The sequence below is a fragment of the Sciurus carolinensis genome, chromosome 14, assembly GCF_902686445.1.
Source record: "Sciurus carolinensis chromosome 14, mSciCar1.2, whole genome shotgun sequence".
NCBI classification, from domain to species: domain Eukaryota; kingdom Metazoa; phylum Chordata; class Mammalia; order Rodentia; family Sciuridae; genus Sciurus; species Sciurus carolinensis.
This window is the reverse complement of record NC_062226.1, coordinates 456,736-476,749: the sequence shown is the minus strand read 5'-3', so window position 1 is coordinate 476,749 and position 20,014 is coordinate 456,736. Positions and strand designations below refer to the sequence as shown.

At 53.8% G+C, this 20,014-nt stretch overlaps 1 protein-coding gene across 2 annotated transcripts in view; it reads right to left on the bottom strand.

The window, feature by feature from the left end:
* Pnpla7 (patatin like phospholipase domain containing 7) overlaps positions 1-20,014 on the bottom strand; it is a 72,253-nt gene that overhangs the window by 17,914 nt on the left and 34,325 nt on the right. For both annotated transcript variants that reach the window (XM_047524322.1, XM_047524323.1), the window contains 7 exons: positions 17,276-17,353; positions 16,368-16,573; positions 13,869-14,000; positions 12,987-13,110; positions 11,632-11,745; positions 8,541-8,610; positions 3,142-3,291 (listed from right to left, as the gene is read on the bottom strand). In XM_047524322.1, coding sequence (XP_047380278.1) covers positions 3,142-3,291; positions 8,541-8,610; positions 11,632-11,745; positions 12,987-13,110; positions 13,869-14,000; positions 16,368-16,573; positions 17,276-17,353 — 874 coding nt within the window. The remainder of the gene's footprint in view (positions 1-3,141; positions 3,292-8,540; positions 8,611-11,631; positions 11,746-12,986; positions 13,111-13,868; positions 14,001-16,367; positions 16,574-17,275; positions 17,354-20,014) is intronic.

Sequence of the window (20,014 nt, the reverse complement as noted above, 5' to 3'; positions counted from 1 at the left end):
GTTTCGCTTACAAAGCTACGATCCAGCAGTCACACTCCTCAGTATTTACACAAGGAGACTGAAAACGTGCCCACACCCACCCTGTGCATGGGTGTCTACGGCAGCTTTATTCATAGTTGCCAGAACTTGGAAGCAGCCGAGCTGCCCTTAGGAGGTGAGTGCATATCACACAAGACGTGGACTATCAGGCCATCGAAAGACCTCAGGGATCGTAAATGCACTCTACTAAACAAAAGGAACTTGGTGGGGATGTAGCTCAGTGGGTAGAGTGCTTGCCTCGCATACACAGGCCCTGGGTTCAATCCCCAGCACCACCAAAAAAAAAGGAGCCTGGAGAAGGTCAGGCATGGAGCCCACCTAAGAGGCAAAGGTGGGCAGGCAAGTGGCTGCCAGGTTGTGGGTAGGAGGGACGCGTGGGCACAGTGTGGAAGGTGTGTGGGGCAGTGAGGCCGACCCAAGGACACAGATGGAGGCACACAGGATTCCAACAGGCTGGAACCCTGTGTGGATGGTGTGCCCCAGGCAGTGGTCTTGGGAAGGACCCGGCTCTGTGGGTTGTGAGGGTGCTGAAAGGGCGGCAGGCTGTGCCTGGTGGAGCACATGGGAAACCTCTGCACCTTCCTCTTGATTTTGCTGTGAGCCTGGAACTCCTACAAAATGCAAACTCTATTCAAAAGGGGTAGGAGTTCTTCCATCGATCCCCTGACAACCCCCATTAGAAAGTGAGCAAAGGCTGGGGCGCTGCTCAGTGGTCGTGCCCGCCCCGCAGAGCAGAGCCCCGGGCTCCATCCCCTGCTCTTGAAAGAAAGGAGAGCGGGAGGAAAGAGCAAGTAAGCGAGAAAAGATGAGCAGACACCCCCAAGGACACACACAGACAGTGAGGACGCGCTGGGAAGTTCTCAGCATCTCTACCTGCCAAGACCAGCCCAGGAGAAGCCTCCCTGCTGGCAGAGCTGCAGGGGAGCAGGTCCCCGTCACTGCTGGTGGGAGGCAGGGTGCGGTCACTCGGGCACCTCATGCCACACACTCGTGGCCCGCCTCCCACTCCTGGGCATTTATCCCAAAGGAAAGTTCACCAGCACACGCTCGCCGTTAGCAAGCAGTCCCTGGACTGGACACCACCTCACAGCCTTCTGCAAGGTGGCACCCACACAATGGAGAGTCCTCTCAACAGAAAGCAAGCTGATCTCAAAAGACCACATGCCGAAGGGCTCTGTTTCATAACAAAACCTCGAGCGGGAGGGCGGGGGAGGCCAATGAGCAAGTGACCTGAGAGTGGGGGCAGCTGTAGGGTCTCCTCTGCACCACGCGGCACTCCACAGCCAGACGTGGGACGGACATGGAGCACACAGTGCCCAGCTCCTGGCCTGGAGACTGCTGGGGTCTGGCCTGGAGTGCCCCTGCAAGGCTCAGGAGCTGAGGGCCGGTCCAGGGCAGCCATGCTCTGAGGTGGGGCCTCTGGGAGGCAATGGGCTCTCAGGCACCCTGAGCCCAGGGGACAAGCACGCTGAGGGGTCCACACTCCATGGGATGGGGGCTTTCCTGGTCACTGTGGGATGAGCGCTCTGCTCCCACGGGCTCCCCAACAGGATGTTCTTTCTGCCTCACTACAGGCCCAGAAACAAAGAGGCCAAGTGGTCATGCACTGAGACCTCTGCTTCACCAACCCTAAGTCTTCACTCTTTTAAGTTGACTTTATCAGGTATTTTCTCACAGTGGCAGAAACCTAGCAATATCCTTATGTGTATTGTCACCACTGGGGAACACGGGCAAAGTGTATGTGGGGTCTCACCTTACTCTTTTGCCATTTCCTGTGATTCCATAATGATAAAAGCTTTTTTAAAAAGGAATAAGTTTTCCTGAAGCAGCACATACCCATGTGCAACCTGAAGATGGTCTAGCTGCATTCTAAACAATCTGACTAATGTCACTGGAAATGACAGGACTTCCTACAAACATCCAGAATACTTGTGAGACAAAAATCAAGACTAAGACAAGGTAACTCTTGCTTCTGTGTTTGAATTTTTCATTTTTAAAAAATAAAAATGATTTTTAAAATTTCACTTGAGAATAACTTTTAGATCTGAGATATTTAAAGTGGCACCTTTCAGTCTTACAGACGTTTCTGCTGGCATTTACTTCACGTTTTCTGTCATTAAATGTCTGTACCGGCGGAGGACACTTCTGCATGGTATCGAGAGAAATACAAGGGAGTCACAGTCTGCTTTTCTTGGTGATCAGACAACCCTGATGGCATTCAACCCTGGAACTTCCAGTTTAATCCCACCACAGATGATTGACTAATTGACTTCTTAATGTTATGGTCACCATGGTTACATAAGAACTTATAAATAAAGTATGAAGAAGAAGCCGCACACCATGGCCACACCTGTAACCCCAGCAACTTGGGAGGTTGAGGCAGGAGGATTGCAAGCCTAAGGCCAGTCTCAGCAACTGAGCGAGTCCTGGCTGGGGCGTGGCCCACTGGTAGAGGATCGCCGAGCATGCCAAGGGTCTCAGTTCCGTCCCCAGCACCAAAGACCAACAAAATCAGTGCTGGGCTGGGCTGGGGCTCAGAGGTGGCGCTTGCCTAGTACGTGTGAAGCACTGGGTTCGATTCTCAGCACCACATAAAAATAAATAAATAAAAATAAAAAGGTACTGTGTCCATAACAACCAAAAATTAGTGCACAAGAACACAAGAACACGGAATAGCTTATAAATCTGAAAATTCCCAAGAGTTCTTGGACATTTGTACTCCCCTTTCTTGAGTTCACTAGCTGTCAGGAATCCTGTTTCCGATGGATGGTGGTCCCTAGGTCCCATACTAGAAATGACAGAACCCCAGCGCTGGCTCCGAGTGGTGGATTTGTCCTGACCCTCCACCAGCCGAGCTACCTGAGCCCAGGAGGGGGTGCATTCCACAGTCAGTCAGCTCCCCACCAGTGTCCCCTCCCTGAGATGGGGCCTGTGGGGGACAAGGAAGGCATCCTGGGGACTGTGCTGAGGGCTTCCGTGGTGGCCTGCTGTCACACGCTCCTGCACCACTGAGCTGCCCAGCCTGGCAGCCAAGTCCTCAGTGTGAAGTTCCCCAAGGCAGAGCCCTCCCAGCCCGGGGGCCCTCTCTCTGTACAGGCTTACCGATGGCACTGAGGGCATGCTGAAGCTCCAGGGCGAAGGTGGCGAGTGGCACGTCCTCAGACACGGGCATTGCAGCCACCGTGGACAGGTTGCCAGCCGGGCTCCCTACGTCCCACTTGCTGCCTGCTGTGTGGAGCCCAAGCTGGTGGCCTATGGAGCACAGAGTGGAGCATCAACCCGGGGGGCTGCTGCTGGGACAGCCTCAGGTCTCCAGGTGACACAGGCACCAACCAACAGGACAGTGAGGAGGACAGGACAGATGGTAGGCCTTGGCTCGACAGGACTGATGCTCGACCCTGACCTCAAGGCCTGGAGATCCAGGCAGCAGTGGGGTCTGGAAAAGAATAGACTCAGGCAGGTGTCCTGTTCTGCCACGAGAGGGCACGGAGCCTCCTACAGATGGGCTCCTGCTGGAACGTTCTGCCCCTCACTCCTGGAAGCAGCATGAGCCTGGAAGGTTAGCAGACATGCTCTTGTTACCTTCCATCTCCACAGAACATCCAGAACTCCTACCCGCTGGCTCTGCACCGTCTTGCCCTCTCCCCTCCTGACTCCATCTCCTGCTCCGGGAGATCTTCTCTGACTTGCCAGCTGGCCACAGGTGCTTCCCCACTATGAAGGAAGGGGTGTGTGCAGCCCGTGGAGGCTCAGCATCATCTGCCTGTCTCTGCTGCAAGTCTGCAAAGCCCAGAGCCTCGTTCCCAGCGGCTCACAGGTGGCACTCGCTTCTGCCAAGGAGCCAAGCCCAGCCACCTCCCAGTACAGAAGGAAGCCCAGTGCTGGGAGGTGTCAGCCACAGCGCTTGCTGGCCCCTGGGAAGAGACCCAAGTCCTGGAATGGGCACTGGAATCTGCCATCCCAGTCCAGTGGCCTCCCCGAGCGTGTCCTTGAGGGCCCTGAGAAAGGCTGGGAGGACGCCGGTAGTGTGGACTGCAAGTGCTCCTCCGCTGCAGGGCTCTGTCCGCAGAGGGCTTGTTACAACCTCAGGGATCAACTGTGCAACAGTGCACAAGAGAGTGAAGTAAAAGGAGGCTTGCCACACGCTGTCCTCTTGATTGGCTTCTCCTGGTGGACCTAGCCTCATCCACACCACCTGACCACGTACCTACAGGTCCAGCTGCCTCCACAAAAGCCCAGGCCCAGGAAGCCCCTCTGTGCAGCAGGTCTTGGGTGCCACGCTCCCTGCTGTGGACTCCCACCCCATGAGGGTATATCCTACCCCCTTTCAACCCTCAGCACAGCAGTCAGGGCCCCCAGAGAGCTGGAGGCACGGGGACGCGGACTGTCCTAGAGTTCACAATGACGCTTCCAAAGCCAAGGGGAAGTCTGCCGTCCTCAGGATGAAGGAGGCAACTGACAAGTGATTCTAAAAATCCACAGCCCCGGCCAAAAGTGCTACTACGCAGAAATGGAGGAGAACCCCACCAGGCTGGACCTCCACCTCGGTTGGGTTTCACAGGCTCACTCTGCAGCAGCTCCTCCTCAGGGAAGCCCTCCCTTTCCTCCTTCCCAGGGACCTCAGATGTCAGAACCTCCCTTCTGGGTGGAACTGAAAGGGGTTCCAGCACTGGCTTTGTGTAGCTCTTCCTTAGGTTTTAGGCATGGTGCTCGTCAAGTGCTGGCTCTGGCCCAAGACGAGGTAGAACAGGCACACACCAACTGGCTGTCACAAGTCCTGCCTGGCTGCCTCCTGAGAGACCAGCAAATGCCTGGTCCCAGCAGTTCACTACAGCACCCCTGCCCTAAACCAGAGGCGGGAGAGGTAGAGAGACACTTCAGACCAGTGTGTGCAGGTCTGGCTGTGCGGGGACCAGCTGCAGCACCCCCACCCCAGAAGAACTGAGCACTGGGATGAGGCAGACGGCCAGCAGCTTCCACACTGGTTCTGGGAACACAGGACAGGGCAGGCAGAGCAGTACTGCAAGGCCTTGGGACTGGCTGACATCAGACCTCAGTCCAGAGAAGTGGGCCAGGACAGGAGCTGCAGATGCGCAGTGACAGTTTGCTAAAATGCAAGATTTAAATGGAAACAAAGTACTCAAAATAGCAGGGCATGATCCAGATTGCCAGGTGTGCCAGGAGCAAGGAACACCTTGACTGGAACAAGAAAAGCGCATCAGCAGACAAAACAGCCATGTGTCTCAGACCCGGGGATCACCTGACAGGGACAAGGAAGCAGCTAGAAGCGGTGATCAGGAGCACTCCACCAACAGAATGAAATCAGAGCTCTCCGCACAGGCCTCCAGCAGGGTCAGGGGAGAGAGCAAACAGGAAGGAACCAAAGGACCAAAGGAACGTTCTGCCAGACATCAGAGAGAGACCCCCGGGGCAGTGACAAAAGCTCTGGCCTGGAAGTCCTTATGTTTCCAGAAGAGGAGAAAGATTCAAGGTTGAAAGAAGGCTAACAGGACACACCCAAAGACATTCATGCCCAGACAGTTCAAAATCCATTTTATGAAAACTAAAGGCAGGGACTGGGCTGGGCTCAGCGGGGGAGCGCTTGCCAGGCATGTGTGGGTCCTGGCTTTGATTAACAGCACCACATATAAATAAATAAAATAAAAGATCCATTAACAGCTGAAAAATTTTTTAAAAAGAAAACTAAAGGCAAAGAAAAAAATTCTTGAACATGGACATAAAGAAATAACACCTTATCTATTTGGGAACGACTTAAAGTCAGGTTGAGTGAGAAATAGAAAGTGTGATGGTCCCTTTTCACAGTACAGAATGGGGGCAGATGCCTGGGGATGCAGAGCCGGATGGAAGCTACCTGCAAGCAATGCGGAGGGTGAAGATTCACAGCCCCTCCACAGACAGGCGAGGGGAGGGCCCCGGACCAAGAGAGGCTCTCCCACCACATGAGGACAGAGGAAGAGGGAGGTCGGGACAACTGAGGGACAATTTCTTAAACAGCCCAATGGAGACAATAAGACCTAGGCGAGGTCGGGGTCCCACAGTACTCAGCCTAAGGAGGAACCAGGGGACCTTGCACTCCCGGGGATGAAACGCTGGTTCTAAGTGCTCTGGGGAGCCTGCACCCCAGGCACCCGATTCGCAAGGCCGTCAGTAAACCCCCGTGTCCCGTAGTCCACACTTGGGCTTGGACAGGTGAGCATGTTTCCACAGTGTGGCTAACCTGCACTGCAGGATGAGAAGTGTTTCAGATTTTGGACTTATTCAGGTTTGGGAACATTTGACAGACTACTGGTTGAGCACCCCTGATCTGAAAATCCAAAATATTCTAGAATTTGAGACTTTTTAGTGCTTCTTTAATGCTGAGTGTCATCACTCAAGAAGTTTGAGATTTTGGACAGTGAGTTTTTGGATGGGGAGGTTAGACAACATCTGGATTCCCATAATTAGTGGGACAAAGTTCTTAAGGTGCTGAGTCACAAGGACATCAAACCATGCTACATCTAGAAAACACCCCTTGAGATGAAGGTGAGGTAAGACGGTTGCAAATGGAGGGAGACAAAGAGAAGTCCTGGCCATTAACTTGCTCCACCAAACTGCTAAGAGAGGCCCTTCCACAGGGGGAACGGATCCCACAGACCCCTGACCAGGGATGCAGGACAGCAGGGAGGCCCTTCTCCAAGGGGAACTGACCCCATGGACCCTCACCAGTGATGCGAGACAGCAGCCGAGTGCCACACACTGTTCCCTTTAGACTTGAAATCGGATTGACGTGTGAAAGCACGGTGAGCACTGACTGATGGGTTCCTGACACCTGTAGAGGTACTACAGCAACCGAGCGTAACAGGAAACTCGGGTATCCAGACAGCCACGGGGGCTGAGCACACTGGCGACACAAGGCTGGCAGTAACAGACGAGCGAACGTAAGGTGGGCATGGGCACTGTGTGCTGCAGTGACCACAGAAAGTTCCTTTTTTTCTTCATTTTTACTTATGTGCAGTGCTGAGGATCAAACCCAGTGCCCCACACATGCGAGCGCTCTACCACTGAGCCCCAGCCCAGCCCGCCAAAGGTATCGTTGAAGCGACAGTGACAAGTACAACCTTGGTGCTTAAAAGTGCCACAAGCTGGGCATGACAACTGCACCCGCGACCCCAGTGACTGCAAGCTAGTGACTCAGGAGGCTGAAGTAGGATGGTCACAAGCTAAAGGCCAGCCTGACCAATCAGTGACCATGTCTCAAAAAAAATTAATTAACTAAATTTAGTTGAATTAAAGGTAGGGATGGGAGAAAGGGAAAATTCTAAAATGGCAGAAATGAATCCTGACAGAACAATTACATTAGCTATAAATGGTCAAAACATAATTAAAAGGTAAAGACCATCAGAAAGGATGACAAAAACAGGATCCAGTGATCTGCTTCCTATGGGAAACTGACTTCAAACAGATTGGCCCCTCCCCAGCTGAACACGCCTCCCACATTCAGTCCAACGGAAACTTGGTGTGACCTCACTGGCAACAGAGCTTTGGAGACGGGATCAGGTGAGGGTGAGGTCAGCTTGGAGTGGGCCATGCCATCACCCTTGCTGCCTCTGTGCAGTGCGTCTGTCCACCAGCCTGTCCCTTTTGCACACGATACTGCGCACGAGCTACAGTGGTGGTCCCGGGCATAGTCCCTGCCCTCACGCAGCTCACAGGGCAGTGCAGGCAGAGACCATGGACAAGCCAGCAAGGAGAACCGGTGCGGAATGAGGTGGAGAAGGACTGAGAGCAGCAGGTAGTGATGGGAGGCTGTGCTGAGCAGTGGGCTTGGGTTGCCGAGGGGGCTCCAGGCAGGGGCATGGAGGTGGGGCAGGTGGGAAAGGACCAAGTGCCTGGTGTGCACAGAAGAGGGAGGAGGCCCGAAGTAAGGCTGTTGACCAGGGAAGAAGACAAAGAGCAACATCCCAGTTCCCCATGTCTAGAGTCCAGGGAAAGAGAACAGCCCCAGAACCCGGAGCCAACCATGGCTCCCCAAAAAAGCACATGCTCAGATCTAGGAGAGGACAAATAAGCTGGATCCTGTTACCATCTTTCCACACTTGGCACAGGACAGACAACACCTTCCAGCTAGCCCACTCCCTGAAGATTCGCCCTGTTTCCTTTTTTTAATGGGCTGACAAACATAGGAGGGAGATACATCCCAATTTTCCACACACACAGTGGAACTTCCTCACTGCTGCCCACAGAGACATATTTCAGCAAATTCTTCAGGCACTGCCAAAGCCTAAGCACACTCCCTCTATCCACCCTGCTCAGTCACCCTAGCGGGAGCTCTGCATCCTTCCTGGAGGGTTGGGCAGCCCAGAGGCCCTCCTTCCTCCAGGCCAGGTTTCAGGGTGGGACTGTGCTAGGTGAGCAGGGGCTGTGCACAGACTGGGTGGGGCCCTGGGTCAGAGAGGGTCCCTCAGGCAGGTCTCCAACACCCTTGTGTGGGACACACTCACCTGTCACAGATCCCTGCTGGAGGCTGCCCAGGATCTTCTCCCCCAAGAGATGAATCAACCGAGTTACCACCTGGGGACACAGAAAGATAAGTAACCTCAAAAAACATATTTTAAACAATGAAATCTGGTACCTAAAGATGCACAGTGATGCTCAAACAGGGCCTTAGGCCCTTTTCAGAAACTGCCAAGGACTGGAAATTACTGTAGGCCAGGGATGACCAGAGGCTCCCTTCTGTAGACCATTACCCTTCTAGTTGCCAGGAAAGCAGAAGTTCACTCAGGAGACAGCCCTGGGTGCCAGGGACAGCAGGTAAAAGAGGCACATCCCCTACAAGCCTGTCTAGAGCAGAGAGATAGCCCAAGGCAGCCACCCCAGCCTCAAAGCAGGACAAGGACAGACCGACAGGGCCTCCTGATCTAAGGACTCATCTTGGTCAGGTGTGATCTGCTCCTGCATGGACATCTGACTCCAGGAGGACAGCTGGGGATGTGGACTGATACATGATGATGTCCAGGAATTATTACATTTTAGATATAATAATGTTATTTTGGGTTGTATTAATATTAAATTTTTTAAGGTTGTAGACTAGTGTATTTAAGGACTGGATGTCAACATATCTATAACTTACTTTAAAAATTAATTTTAAATTGATAAAAGTTGTTATGATTTACTTAACTTTAATTTTTAATTTTTTTTTTTTTTTTTTTTTTTTTGGTGCTGGGATTGAATCCAGAGGCTCTGAGGCTCTCTACCACTGGCTCTCTACCAATACTTTTTCTTTTGAGACAGGGTTTTGCTAAATTGCCCAGCCTGGCCTTGAACGTGCAATCCTCCTGCCTTGGCCTCCAGAGTTGCTGGGATTACAGGCTTCCTATTACTGAGATAGGGACAAAGGTTAGGCAGTCAGTGTAGGTAATGAATGATGGGGGTCAACAGGGTGAGGACTGGTTATCAAAGAGAGAACAATTCATTGCTCAGGTTACCCTCCACTGTGCTCCTGGGCACTCTGAGCTGCTAATTAATTAACCTATGTGCTTCCAGTCATGTGTACGGGAAGAAGAGGGCGTCCTGGGGCCTGTAAGAAAGCAAGACCCCTTCCCCCCATGGGCTCTCGCTCTGCTCCCAGGTGTCTCCACCACTTTCTTAAATAAAACCTGCTGTCTATCCTTGCCGCTCCCCTCACCCACTCCAGCAGCTGCATTTCACACATACTCCTAGACAGTCTGAAAGCCAATCCCAAGCAAAGCATTTCATGATACACAGACATATTAATATCTGAATATGTTTCTCTAAAGCATAAGAGCCTTTAAAAACAACCATAATATAATTGTCACAATAAAAAATTAACAATATGGGCTGGGGTCGTGGCTCAGTGGTAGAGTACTTGCCTAGCGTGTATGAGGCCCTGGGTTTGATCCTCAAGTACCACATAAAAATAAATAAATAAATAAATACACGCATTGGGTCCCTCTACAAGTAAAAATATCTTTTAAAAATTAACAATAATTCAAAGTGAAAACTAGTTTTAAAAAAGATTATTTCTGTGTCAGGTGGCCAAGGTTCAAAACAGGCCAATACAAGTGTGTGAACAGGTACTCAGCATCTTCAATTATCAGGAAATACAAATCCATACCCAGTGAGCTCCATTCTCTGCCCACACTGTGCTGGGGTGGCGTGGACAGCAGGGCTCAGGCCCACCACACGGGCGGTAAAGCACTCAGCACCCAACACCTCTCATTTGAAGAAGGGACCAGTGGGGTGCACAGTGGAGAAGCCACACAGAAGACTGTGCTCTGGGCTAGTTCACGTGCAGGAGATCCCAGGGCAGGCAGGAATGGGAAGAGGGCAGGGGGCTATGGGAGAACCTCACCAAGGGCTCCCTGTGGTGAAGGGCTGAGAGCGACCCCATGAACAGGACACACCCCAAGGGGAGAGCCCACCCCTGTGAATGGGGTGCTGCTAGAGACCAGGGAAAGGGAGCGGGTTCTCAGAGTTCCATGGACCCCTGCAGCTTACACACACTTGGGGCTGCTGCTGCTCAGCTGGCCACAGAGGAGGAAGGTGACTTCAGTAGTGGTGAGCCTAGGTGTGGGCAAGAGCTTAAAGCAGACAGTCACGGCCTCCTGTGAGAAGCAGCAAGGCCAGGGGCCAAAGACAAGGAGAAGGGGAAGGCCATGAACCCAGGGGAGTGGGTGTGAGTATACTCAGGCCACCAGGGAGTGGTCACAGTCACAGAGGGACAGCCAGTGGCCAAGGCAGCCTGCTGCCTCTGCCTCAGGACCCAGGCTGCACATGGGTGCAATACGGTCGCACAATCCCCAGCACCACCAATAGGGTTGCACAGCCAGGCCAACAGGAGCCACGTCCAGGGTAGGAGCCACCACTCCCTGCCCTGGATGGGGCATCAGTTCATCCAGACTGGTCCTTAAATGGACAGCTACAGTGTCCCTGAGCATGGTTGCTGCCTGAGGCCCCTGGGGATTCAAGTTCAAGTTGCTCTATGAGCCACCATCTGGCAGCAGTGTCAGCTGGAGACAGGGTGGACAGCACCCTCTGGTAAGCCCAGGTAAGGGGAAAGGGCCTGGGTAGCTGGGGCGGCCTGGGGTGAAGGGCAGGGCCATACCCTCCCAGCCTTAGCCTTTGCTCTGGAATGGAAAGACTGGAATGGAAAGTTGGTTGAAGATCACAGAACTGAGGGCAGCTTCTCAGTGGTCAAGCACCTAGACTCCCTTTCTCCTGCCTCTGGTCATCAGTGACCAGGCCTCCAAATCTGAGGTCATGTTCTCTCCATGTCTGATACCCTGTGACTACACTCAGGGAAGACAACCAGAACAAGCAGCTATACTGCCTCCCTGAGAAGCAGCGCAAGTGCCCTCGCAGATGCTGCGGGGCTGCAAAGCCTACCGAGCCTCTCTGAGCCCACTCCACCTGCCCACAGCTGCCTGGGGGGAGCCCCTGCCCCAAGACATGCTCTCCTGTCACTCTCTTCACGCCATCCCACCTGCTGCTCCAGGGTGGGTCTGTCTGCACTTGACTAGATAATCACCTGGACTCAGGGCAAAGGCAACAGGGGCCCTGCACCACCCTTACCTGTGGGTACCTGCGCTTGATAGATGTCAGGGCTCCTGCAGGCAGCTTGGCCAGTTCTGAGTCTCGAACAGCATGCACTGTGGTTGCCCTGGCCTGATGGGTCAGCGTCTCCACCTGAGGAGGAAGAGCCAGGTGCTGCAGCTGCACTGCTCAGCATGCCTGGGGCCTAGCCCAGTTTAAGTGGCATTCAGGTGGACAGCAGCCCATGGGAGAACCACACATAGTCACAGGGTGCAGCGCAAGGGAGGAGACAAAATGGCCTCACCAAGCCTCCAGCAAGCTCTCACAGGTGACCATGCTATCAGAACCACTGGCATGTGCCAGAAGCCACCAGCCCAAGGATGGGTCCCAGGCACTACCTGGTATCATAGTCTGGCAAAGGGCAGTCCACACGCTGCTCGGAAATGAACAGCTTTAGGGTTAGTGTTATAGCTCAGTGGTGAAGCGCTTGCCTAGCACATGTGAGGCACTGGGCTCGATCCTCAACACCACATAAAATAAATAAAACAAGGGTATCGTGCCCATCTACATCTAAAATAAAATTTAAAAAGAAAAAAGAAATGAACAGCTCTGGAGAGGAGCCACATGCCCAGGAGGGCCATGAGGTCTGTCTCTTGGAGCTGCAGGGCCTGCTGCCAGGCAAGGCCATTCCCGTGTGGTATGGTATCTTGCAGGCACACAGACTTTCACCTGAGAAAGCAGCACGAGGCACAGCCCCCAGGGTAGTGTCTGCTGAGGTCAGGAAGCCCTGGACTCTGATGTGGAAGAGGCCCTGTGCAGACCGCCCAGAGGAGAGGCAGCCAGGAGCTGCACGGCACAGGCTGCACAGGAGGAAACAGGCACGTACGTACCCTCCAAGGCACCTTGAGCCTTAAGACCCTGCGGCAGATGCCCCTGGGCTTCCCTGAACACTGGTCTAAAACAAACAAACAAAAAACCCAGAAGCCCCAAGCTCTAAGAAGCCTGGCCTGGCCTACCGTCCCCCTGTAGACCCAGAAGCTCACTGCTGCAGCAGCGTGGGGTCGGCCCGCGGCAGTGCAGGATGGAGAGACCTGCCTGTGCCGGGTGGCCCCGAAAGGCCTGAGTGAGCTAGCTGTCAGTCACTCTCACTAGGGACCCTTGGGAGGTGACTCTGGTCACAACCCACACACCAGGGGTCTAGTGCCGGCTGGGAAGCAAGTGAGAACCCGAAACCAGGGAGCAGCACTGAGCCACCTGGAAGGCAGCAGCAGACCCCAGATGTGATCCCAGAGGGCCCAGGTGCAGAGCCAGCCAGCTCTGAGGAGACTGCCCTCCTGCACAGGGTATCAGCCAGGCCAATCCAGAGCCACGAACGCAGGGAGCCCAGCACCTACCACACCAATGAGGTCTCCACGGCCGTACTCCCCTGCCAGACGCTTTTTCCCATCATCCTTGCGGATCACGGAGCGCAGGCGGCCACTCAGGACGATGTAGGTGCAGTCAGACTTATCTCCCTGCCTGCAGACACAGAGGCCCGGAGTCCTCAGCCTGCCACACTCAGCTGCTCCAGGCCCAGCTTCCCAAAAGCAAATGGACCCCAGGATGCAAAAAAAACCAAAGAACATAGTCTTCTCAGGAAGTTGTTTGTTTGAGAAAATACAGTTATATTTTCATTTAAAAATATTTGTGTTACACACACATTTACTGTTAGGTTTAAATAATTTGTTTCCTTACTTTATTATTTTATTTATTTATTTAATTTTATTTTTCGCAGTGCTGGGGATTGAATCCAGGGCCTTGTGCTTGCAAGGCAAGCACTCTACCAACTGAGCTGTATCCCCAGCCTGCTATGTTTCCTTACTTTAAATTTTAAACCAGTTGAGAGCAATGACCCGGGTCTGCCTGAGACGGGGGCGAGTGGGAGGGAGTCTGTGGTGGCGTCTAGGGCAGCCTAGAGAGCCTCACAGAGGACCTGGGAGCAGTCAGCACAGGGCAGCTTGAGCCATCAGGCTGTGCATAGCTTTACATGTATGGACTGGACAGACATCCAGGAAAAATATGCTGTGCCTGCCGAGCCCAGGATGGCCATGACATGCCTGCGAAGGCACAACTGTGGCTACCCGGAGGGCGAGCAAGCGCATCCTGCAGTATGTGGTCTCCTTGGCAGCGAGCTGGGGCTGTGGGCAGCACCACTTCCAACAGGAACAACAAGGACACCCACAGGGAAAGGAAGACGCTGTGGACCTCCCTGTACGTGGCACACCTGCAGGCCTCACCTGTATATGGCACGCCCAGCCTCCACCTCCATCCAGTCTAGAGCGAAGTCAATCTGCCGCACGAAGGAGGACATCCTCTTCACCACGGTGTGCGCCACGCCCAGGACAACTGCTGGCTGCTTCCGCATGATCCTGCCAGGCAGCCAGAGCCACTCCTGTTGCCCCACCTCTCTGTCCTACCCCATCCCACCAACTCCATCACTCACTCAGTGCTTGGGAGAAGGCAGCCACAGCGCCACCCAACACACAGGAGCCTGGAGGCCCACTGGAGGTGGTGAGGCTCTGAGGATGGGGCAGGAGCTGACCCTGTGCCATAACCAAGTAGGTGTCTGCCAGAGCACTGTGTAGGGTCAGCCACCTGCAGGGCAAGCGGCCTGTCCTGGGAGGGTGCAGGGTGGCAGGAGGCACTGATACAGGAAGCACCATCTACCAGGGGACTGTGTGGGGCAGACTGTGGAGAGCAGGGCAGCAGCGGGGATGTCCAGGTGGCTCCAGAGGGTGGATTCAGTTCAGGGCTGCAGCTGCCTGCACTGAGCAGGGGACAGTGAAAGCTGAGGGGACAGGTCTGGGCTGGGTAACAGTGGGCAGAGCTGTCACTTGCCAAGATAGAGGAAGAACAGGAGCCTGCCTTGCACATCAGATGGCAGGACCCCTTCCACACCCTAGGGAGATGGCAGGACACCTGCTGGGTGACCAGATGTGAACTTGATGCTTCTGCCCCCAGGGTTGGACAAAGCCCTGTGATGGGGTGGGGTATCTGCAAGGTGGAAGCTGACTGCACCGGGGGCTTCCATGCCATGCAGACACGTGCACACAGACACACGGGGACACAGACAGGGAAACACCAAGGGCCACAGACAGACACACAGGCACAGAAGGGTCAGGCTGAGCCAAGGGCATGGCCTCATGCCCCAGTGGGTCTCTGCCCAGGCCCTCACTATCCTTCTCAAGCCTCTTCCCAAGGTAGACGGGCAGGGGCCAAGCACAGCAGGCTGGGAACCTGTATGTCTAAAGATGGGCAAATTCATACAGTTCAGGAGGAAGCTCAACCAAACTAGCTGGCTGGAGAGACCTGTGCAGGTTTCCAGCTCCCTGAGACTCGGTCCTGAACCCCAGTACACTGAAGACAACAGACGACACGGCATCAGGGTGCCAGACCAGGGCACACAGGCCAGATCTGGGAACCCACTGCCCACCACCTGCTCAGGCAGGTGCTGTCTTCCTGGCCGAAGCCACCACCTCCTATTCAGTGGGGACCACTGCTCTGGAAACATACTTGGCTGAGACCTGGTTTTTAAGCTGCTGGGCTTCCACTGATCTTGGAGCCCCTGACATCTCCTTTTCCACCTGACCATCAGGGAGAAGAGATCTAGGATCACAGCAGGCATCTGGATTGGGGAGGCAGAGGTCTTCCAGAAATGTGCACAAGAAGGTGGCTGCTGGTTAGAAACAATGGGTGCAGGGCAAGGGCCCTGTGCTGTACTCTGTGCTCCAGGGAAATCCTGGACCCTGAGGGACAGAAACACCCATCGAGGCAGAAATGAAAGTAGTTGTTTTTTGGTTTTGGTTTATTTTTTTGTTTTCAGTGCTGGGGATAGAACCCAGGGCCTTGGGCATACTAGGCAAACACCCTACCATTGAGCCTTTTAAAACTTTTAGTCTTAATGGAGGAAGGAAGGACTGTATAGAGGGAAAAGAGGGGTGGGAGGGGTGGGGGGAAAGGGAAAAAATAACAGAACGAATCAAACAACATTACCCTATGTAAATTTATGATTACACAAATGGTATGCCTTTACGCCATGTACAGAGAAACAACATGTATCCCATTTGTTTACAAGAAAAAAAAAGAAAAAAAAAAGAATAAATAAATAAATAAATAAATAAACTTTTAGTCTTGAGACACTCTAAGGTGCCCAGGCTGGTCTCAAGCTTGCTATCTCCTCCTGCCTCAGCCTCCTGAAAAGCTGGGATTATAGATGTGCACCACTGTCCCCAGCATGGAAGTAGTTTTTAATCTGGTGCCTTGGGGCCCCCAGAAGAAAGCGGCCTCCCTGCTAGGCAACCCTTCTGACAACATGGCCAGCAAGGGACATGGCCCAGGACTCCCAGGCAGGCTGAGGATATCACTAGGTCTGGAGGACAACACGTGGAATCCTGGTGCCTGTACAACGTAACCCACTCTTTCTCCCAGCCTTGCGTGTAACTGGAACTGGTCTAAGCATGAACATGCAAAAGGAGCAGCATAATCCTGGCCCTGAGTGGGGCTCAGTGTGGGTGGGAGAAAGGCAGTGGGGTCAGCATCACAAGCAGAGAAGGTAGCACAGAGCAGGCTCCTCGGGCTGGTGAGGAGCCCTTGGCACCTGCACATGCAACTACCCAGCAAGGCAGAAGCTCCAAGAGCCCAGGCAGGGCAAGCAGTGAGCCTGTCCTGCACTGTCCTCAGGGACAGAGGGCCCAGAGGCAGACGAGTGAGCAGACAGAGGGGGAGGCAGGACTCACGCATAGAAGTGGGTCTTGGAGATGGACAAGAAGCTGCAGTCCCTGTTGGCCTTGATGGTGAACATGAGGGGTTCACCTGTGAGTACCGCCAGCTGGCCTACCATCTCCCCTGGGTGCGTGAGGAATAGGCAGGTATCCTCCTGGCTATCAATCTTCTGCTGGTACACATGCAGCAGCCCCGAGACCACGAATAAGATGTTGACATCCTGGTAAAACCAGAGGAGGCCAGAGACTCAGAGAGACACAGGGCAGGGCCTGGGAGAACCAAAGGCCCAGGGCCAGGTGAGGCTCCCCTGGAGTCAGCCAGGCAGGAAGTTGCACTTGGTGCATGAGGGTGATTCTCTGCCTGGTGCTATCCTTCCATCATCTGTGGACCAAGGAAGCCCAGGCCCCACTGGGAAGTCCCAGCAGTGGTGTTCTGCTTAGAAATGTAGCTCTTCGGGTTGCAGATGCACATACGCTCCCTCCCATTGTCCTCCCGCTTCCTGCTCCACGTGTGCCAGCCCCATATCCCCACAGAAGTGGAGATGCAACCTCTCCCTGTAACACCCAGGGTGGGCAAGCGGGGCCCTGCCTCTGCAGTCCGAGTGCTGCCCTGGGTGTGGGCCAACACTTGTCCCCTCCCACCTCTGCCACGGACACATGTCACACCCATTTTGGTCCAACAAAACCACTGAGGGCTAACCCCAGCTTCTCTGCATCCAGCAATGGGCTCTTCCCAAATCTGCTGTGCCTTCCCCATCTAAGCAAGAGGTTGCACCTAAGCTCTGGCTGTCCAAGGACAGCTGGCCTCTGACACAGTGCCCAGAGGTGTAGCAGTCCAGGGCTTGATGCCTCCCAGTCTAGCTGCCCTCCTCCATGCTCCAACTAGTGCTGAGCAGTCCTCACAAAAAACCCCTTGGGCTCACCTGGTCTCCCTGTCTTGACACCACAGTGCCCGCAGGGACATGGAGAAACTCCACCCGGCCATCCAACAGGGATGGGTCCTAAAAAACACAGCAGGTTACAAGAAGGGATCTGAAGAGGCTCTCAAGTGAAGGCACTAAGGATGGGCCAAGCAGGGCAGGCTGAGGAGGCCACCCACTCAGCACTCCAGGAGGAGCGCTCCTCCAGGACTGCACCAGGACAGACCAACAGACCCAGAGCACGTTGCAAAAAGCATCAGCGGGAGACAACAGAAGATGAAGAAATGGAGACCAAGGTTTTTGTGGATCTCTAGGTAGACTTTTATCTCATTAACAAAGTGCAGTCAATTTCATAAAGGTCACTGGCATAAAAGATAACCAAGGGGCATCCTTAGTGGAACAGTTCACCCTACTACAAACACCAGCAGACTGCCAGGTGTGGTGCCATGCTCTTGTGGTCCCAGCTACTCAGGAGGCTGAGACAGGAGGGTTGTTTGCAGCCACAAATTCAAGACCAGCCTGGGCAGCAAAGTAAGACCCAAACTCAAAACAAACCAACAACCACAGAGCCTAACTAACGAGTTTGGCCGCTTTCCCACACCACCTGCAGAAGCTAACTCCCACAGAGCGCACGTCAGTCAGCATCCGGAATCGCCACAGCCTCCAGCCGACAGGGAAGTGGCCAGAGTGCCCAGGAGCCTACGGGACAGTGCTTCAGCAATACAGGTGGCAGCTGGGGAGCCCATGGCATGGCACATCCACAGTCTCATGAACAGAAGTAAGAAGAAAGCCTCTGGATGACAGGAGCTGCTTGCTGACCTCCCCCGCCAGGCGGCAGGAGCTGCAGCTCAGCGATAGACCCAGGAGCTCAGCACAGCAAAGACCCAGGTGTGATCTCAGCACCACAAAAAACAAACACAAATCTAAAAATAAAGCCTCCTAAGCCAGCGAAGGGTCCTTCCCTGTGCCTCAAAGGCTGCTTTCTTTGTGTTCCCCACAGGCCTCCTGAAGGAAAGCAAGACACCTCCCTGACCCAAGGCAGGGAGGAGCAGGAGGAAAGGAACCTAAGCAGCCAAGACCAGCCAGAGGCCAGGCTGTGAGTCCCGGCTCAGGTGCAGGCGTGGTGCCTGGAGCCATCCCTGAACCCTGGAGTGCACAGGAGCAGCAGTCCCTCAACTGAAGGCCAAACAGGGAGGAGGGCCACCAGAAACAGAGGGACTGAGGGACAGGTCAGTCAGTCCGGAGGCCCTTCTGCACCCCCACAACATTCACCAGATGGCTTTCTTCTTACTTCTGGACTCTGCCTCAGTGGCTGGAGATGTTAAGGACCACTACTACACACCCAGGAGTGATGATGATACTGGTTATGTGCAAAACAGCTGCTGTTTTTCAGGCACAACCCTTGAAGTATTCACTAGTAACGTGATAGAACCTGCTCCAAGCTGGGCACGTGGCCAGGCCAAAGCAGATGGCCACAGGAGGCAACAGGTCAGCCCTGCAGCTCTATGTACCACACAGTTCCTAAGTGAGCCCAACAAGGGAGAGGGCCCCAAGTAAGGACTAGTGGGGACTGGAGAAAACAGAAGGGACTCGGAGCGACGCACTTATATACACTGACATTACCCAACATAAAGGCAAAGCCTGGGCTAGACTATATGCTGTGACAGCAGAAGCAGGTTTTTCTAAAATGTAGAAATTCTAGAACTACATAAAATAACCAAATTTTAAAACTCAATGCATATCTTTAAGATCAGATTAGACACAGCAAGAAGAGACTTAGTGAACTTAAATGAATACATTTACATATTAAAAAGACTTTAAAAATAGAAAATATGGAAGAGAGGCCAACTCAAAGAAGATGAAAGAGAATACCTTCTCCAGGCTCTGCCCTGAGAAGTCTCTGTGGGCAGTTTTTCTTTCTTTTTTTGCAGTGCTGGGATGGGACACAGGACCTCAAGAGTCTAGGCAGATGCTCTACCACGGGCTGTACCGTCAGCCTGATGACAGCTTTTGAAAGGGACTCAGACACAGACTGAAGAAACTCAATCAGGTTCACACAAGCTCAGTAAAAAGAAATCAGACCCAGGCTCTATCACAGGGAAACTGGAAAGAAAAAGACAAGAGGGTCGTGCTGCATCCTGCTCTGCTCTGAGCACAACCCGCTGGGCCTTCAGGAGTGATGCAAAGGGCATCTCCCCACAGCCGTGCTGGGCATGCTTCAGGCCTGGGTTCAGTCCCAGCACCAAAAGAACCAGGAGGCAACAGAGGAACCCTCGGCCTCTCCCTCTGAGCAGAGGCCAACAGCAGAGGTGGAGGATGTCGCAGCAAGCACCAGCAAGCAGGGAGCGCTCCTGTTCGCTCCTCTCTCAACTCCCAAGGTTGGCCCAAAGGCGGAGCCAGAGGGAAGCTGTGTTGAACCACGGGTGCAGAGGGCAAAACTCAAGGAAACCCCCCCTTCTGGGCAGAGGACCAGGAAAGGACCCAGAGCCACAGAGGGTGTCAGGAGGCAGCCTCCCTCCCCTTTCTCCTGGAGACCAGCCCCACAGAGCACACTGTGAGCACAGGGGACAGACACAGGAGGAAGCAGGGAGAGGGCAGAGGCGCTCACTGGCGGGCTCTATTCCCAGCCCTTCCTGCACTGTGAAAACTGACTACCACATTAAAACCCAGGAAGGCAAGATAAGTAAATCTTTCAGGCAACAATATAGAAAAGTCTTCATGATGTCAGACAAGGAAGTTTTC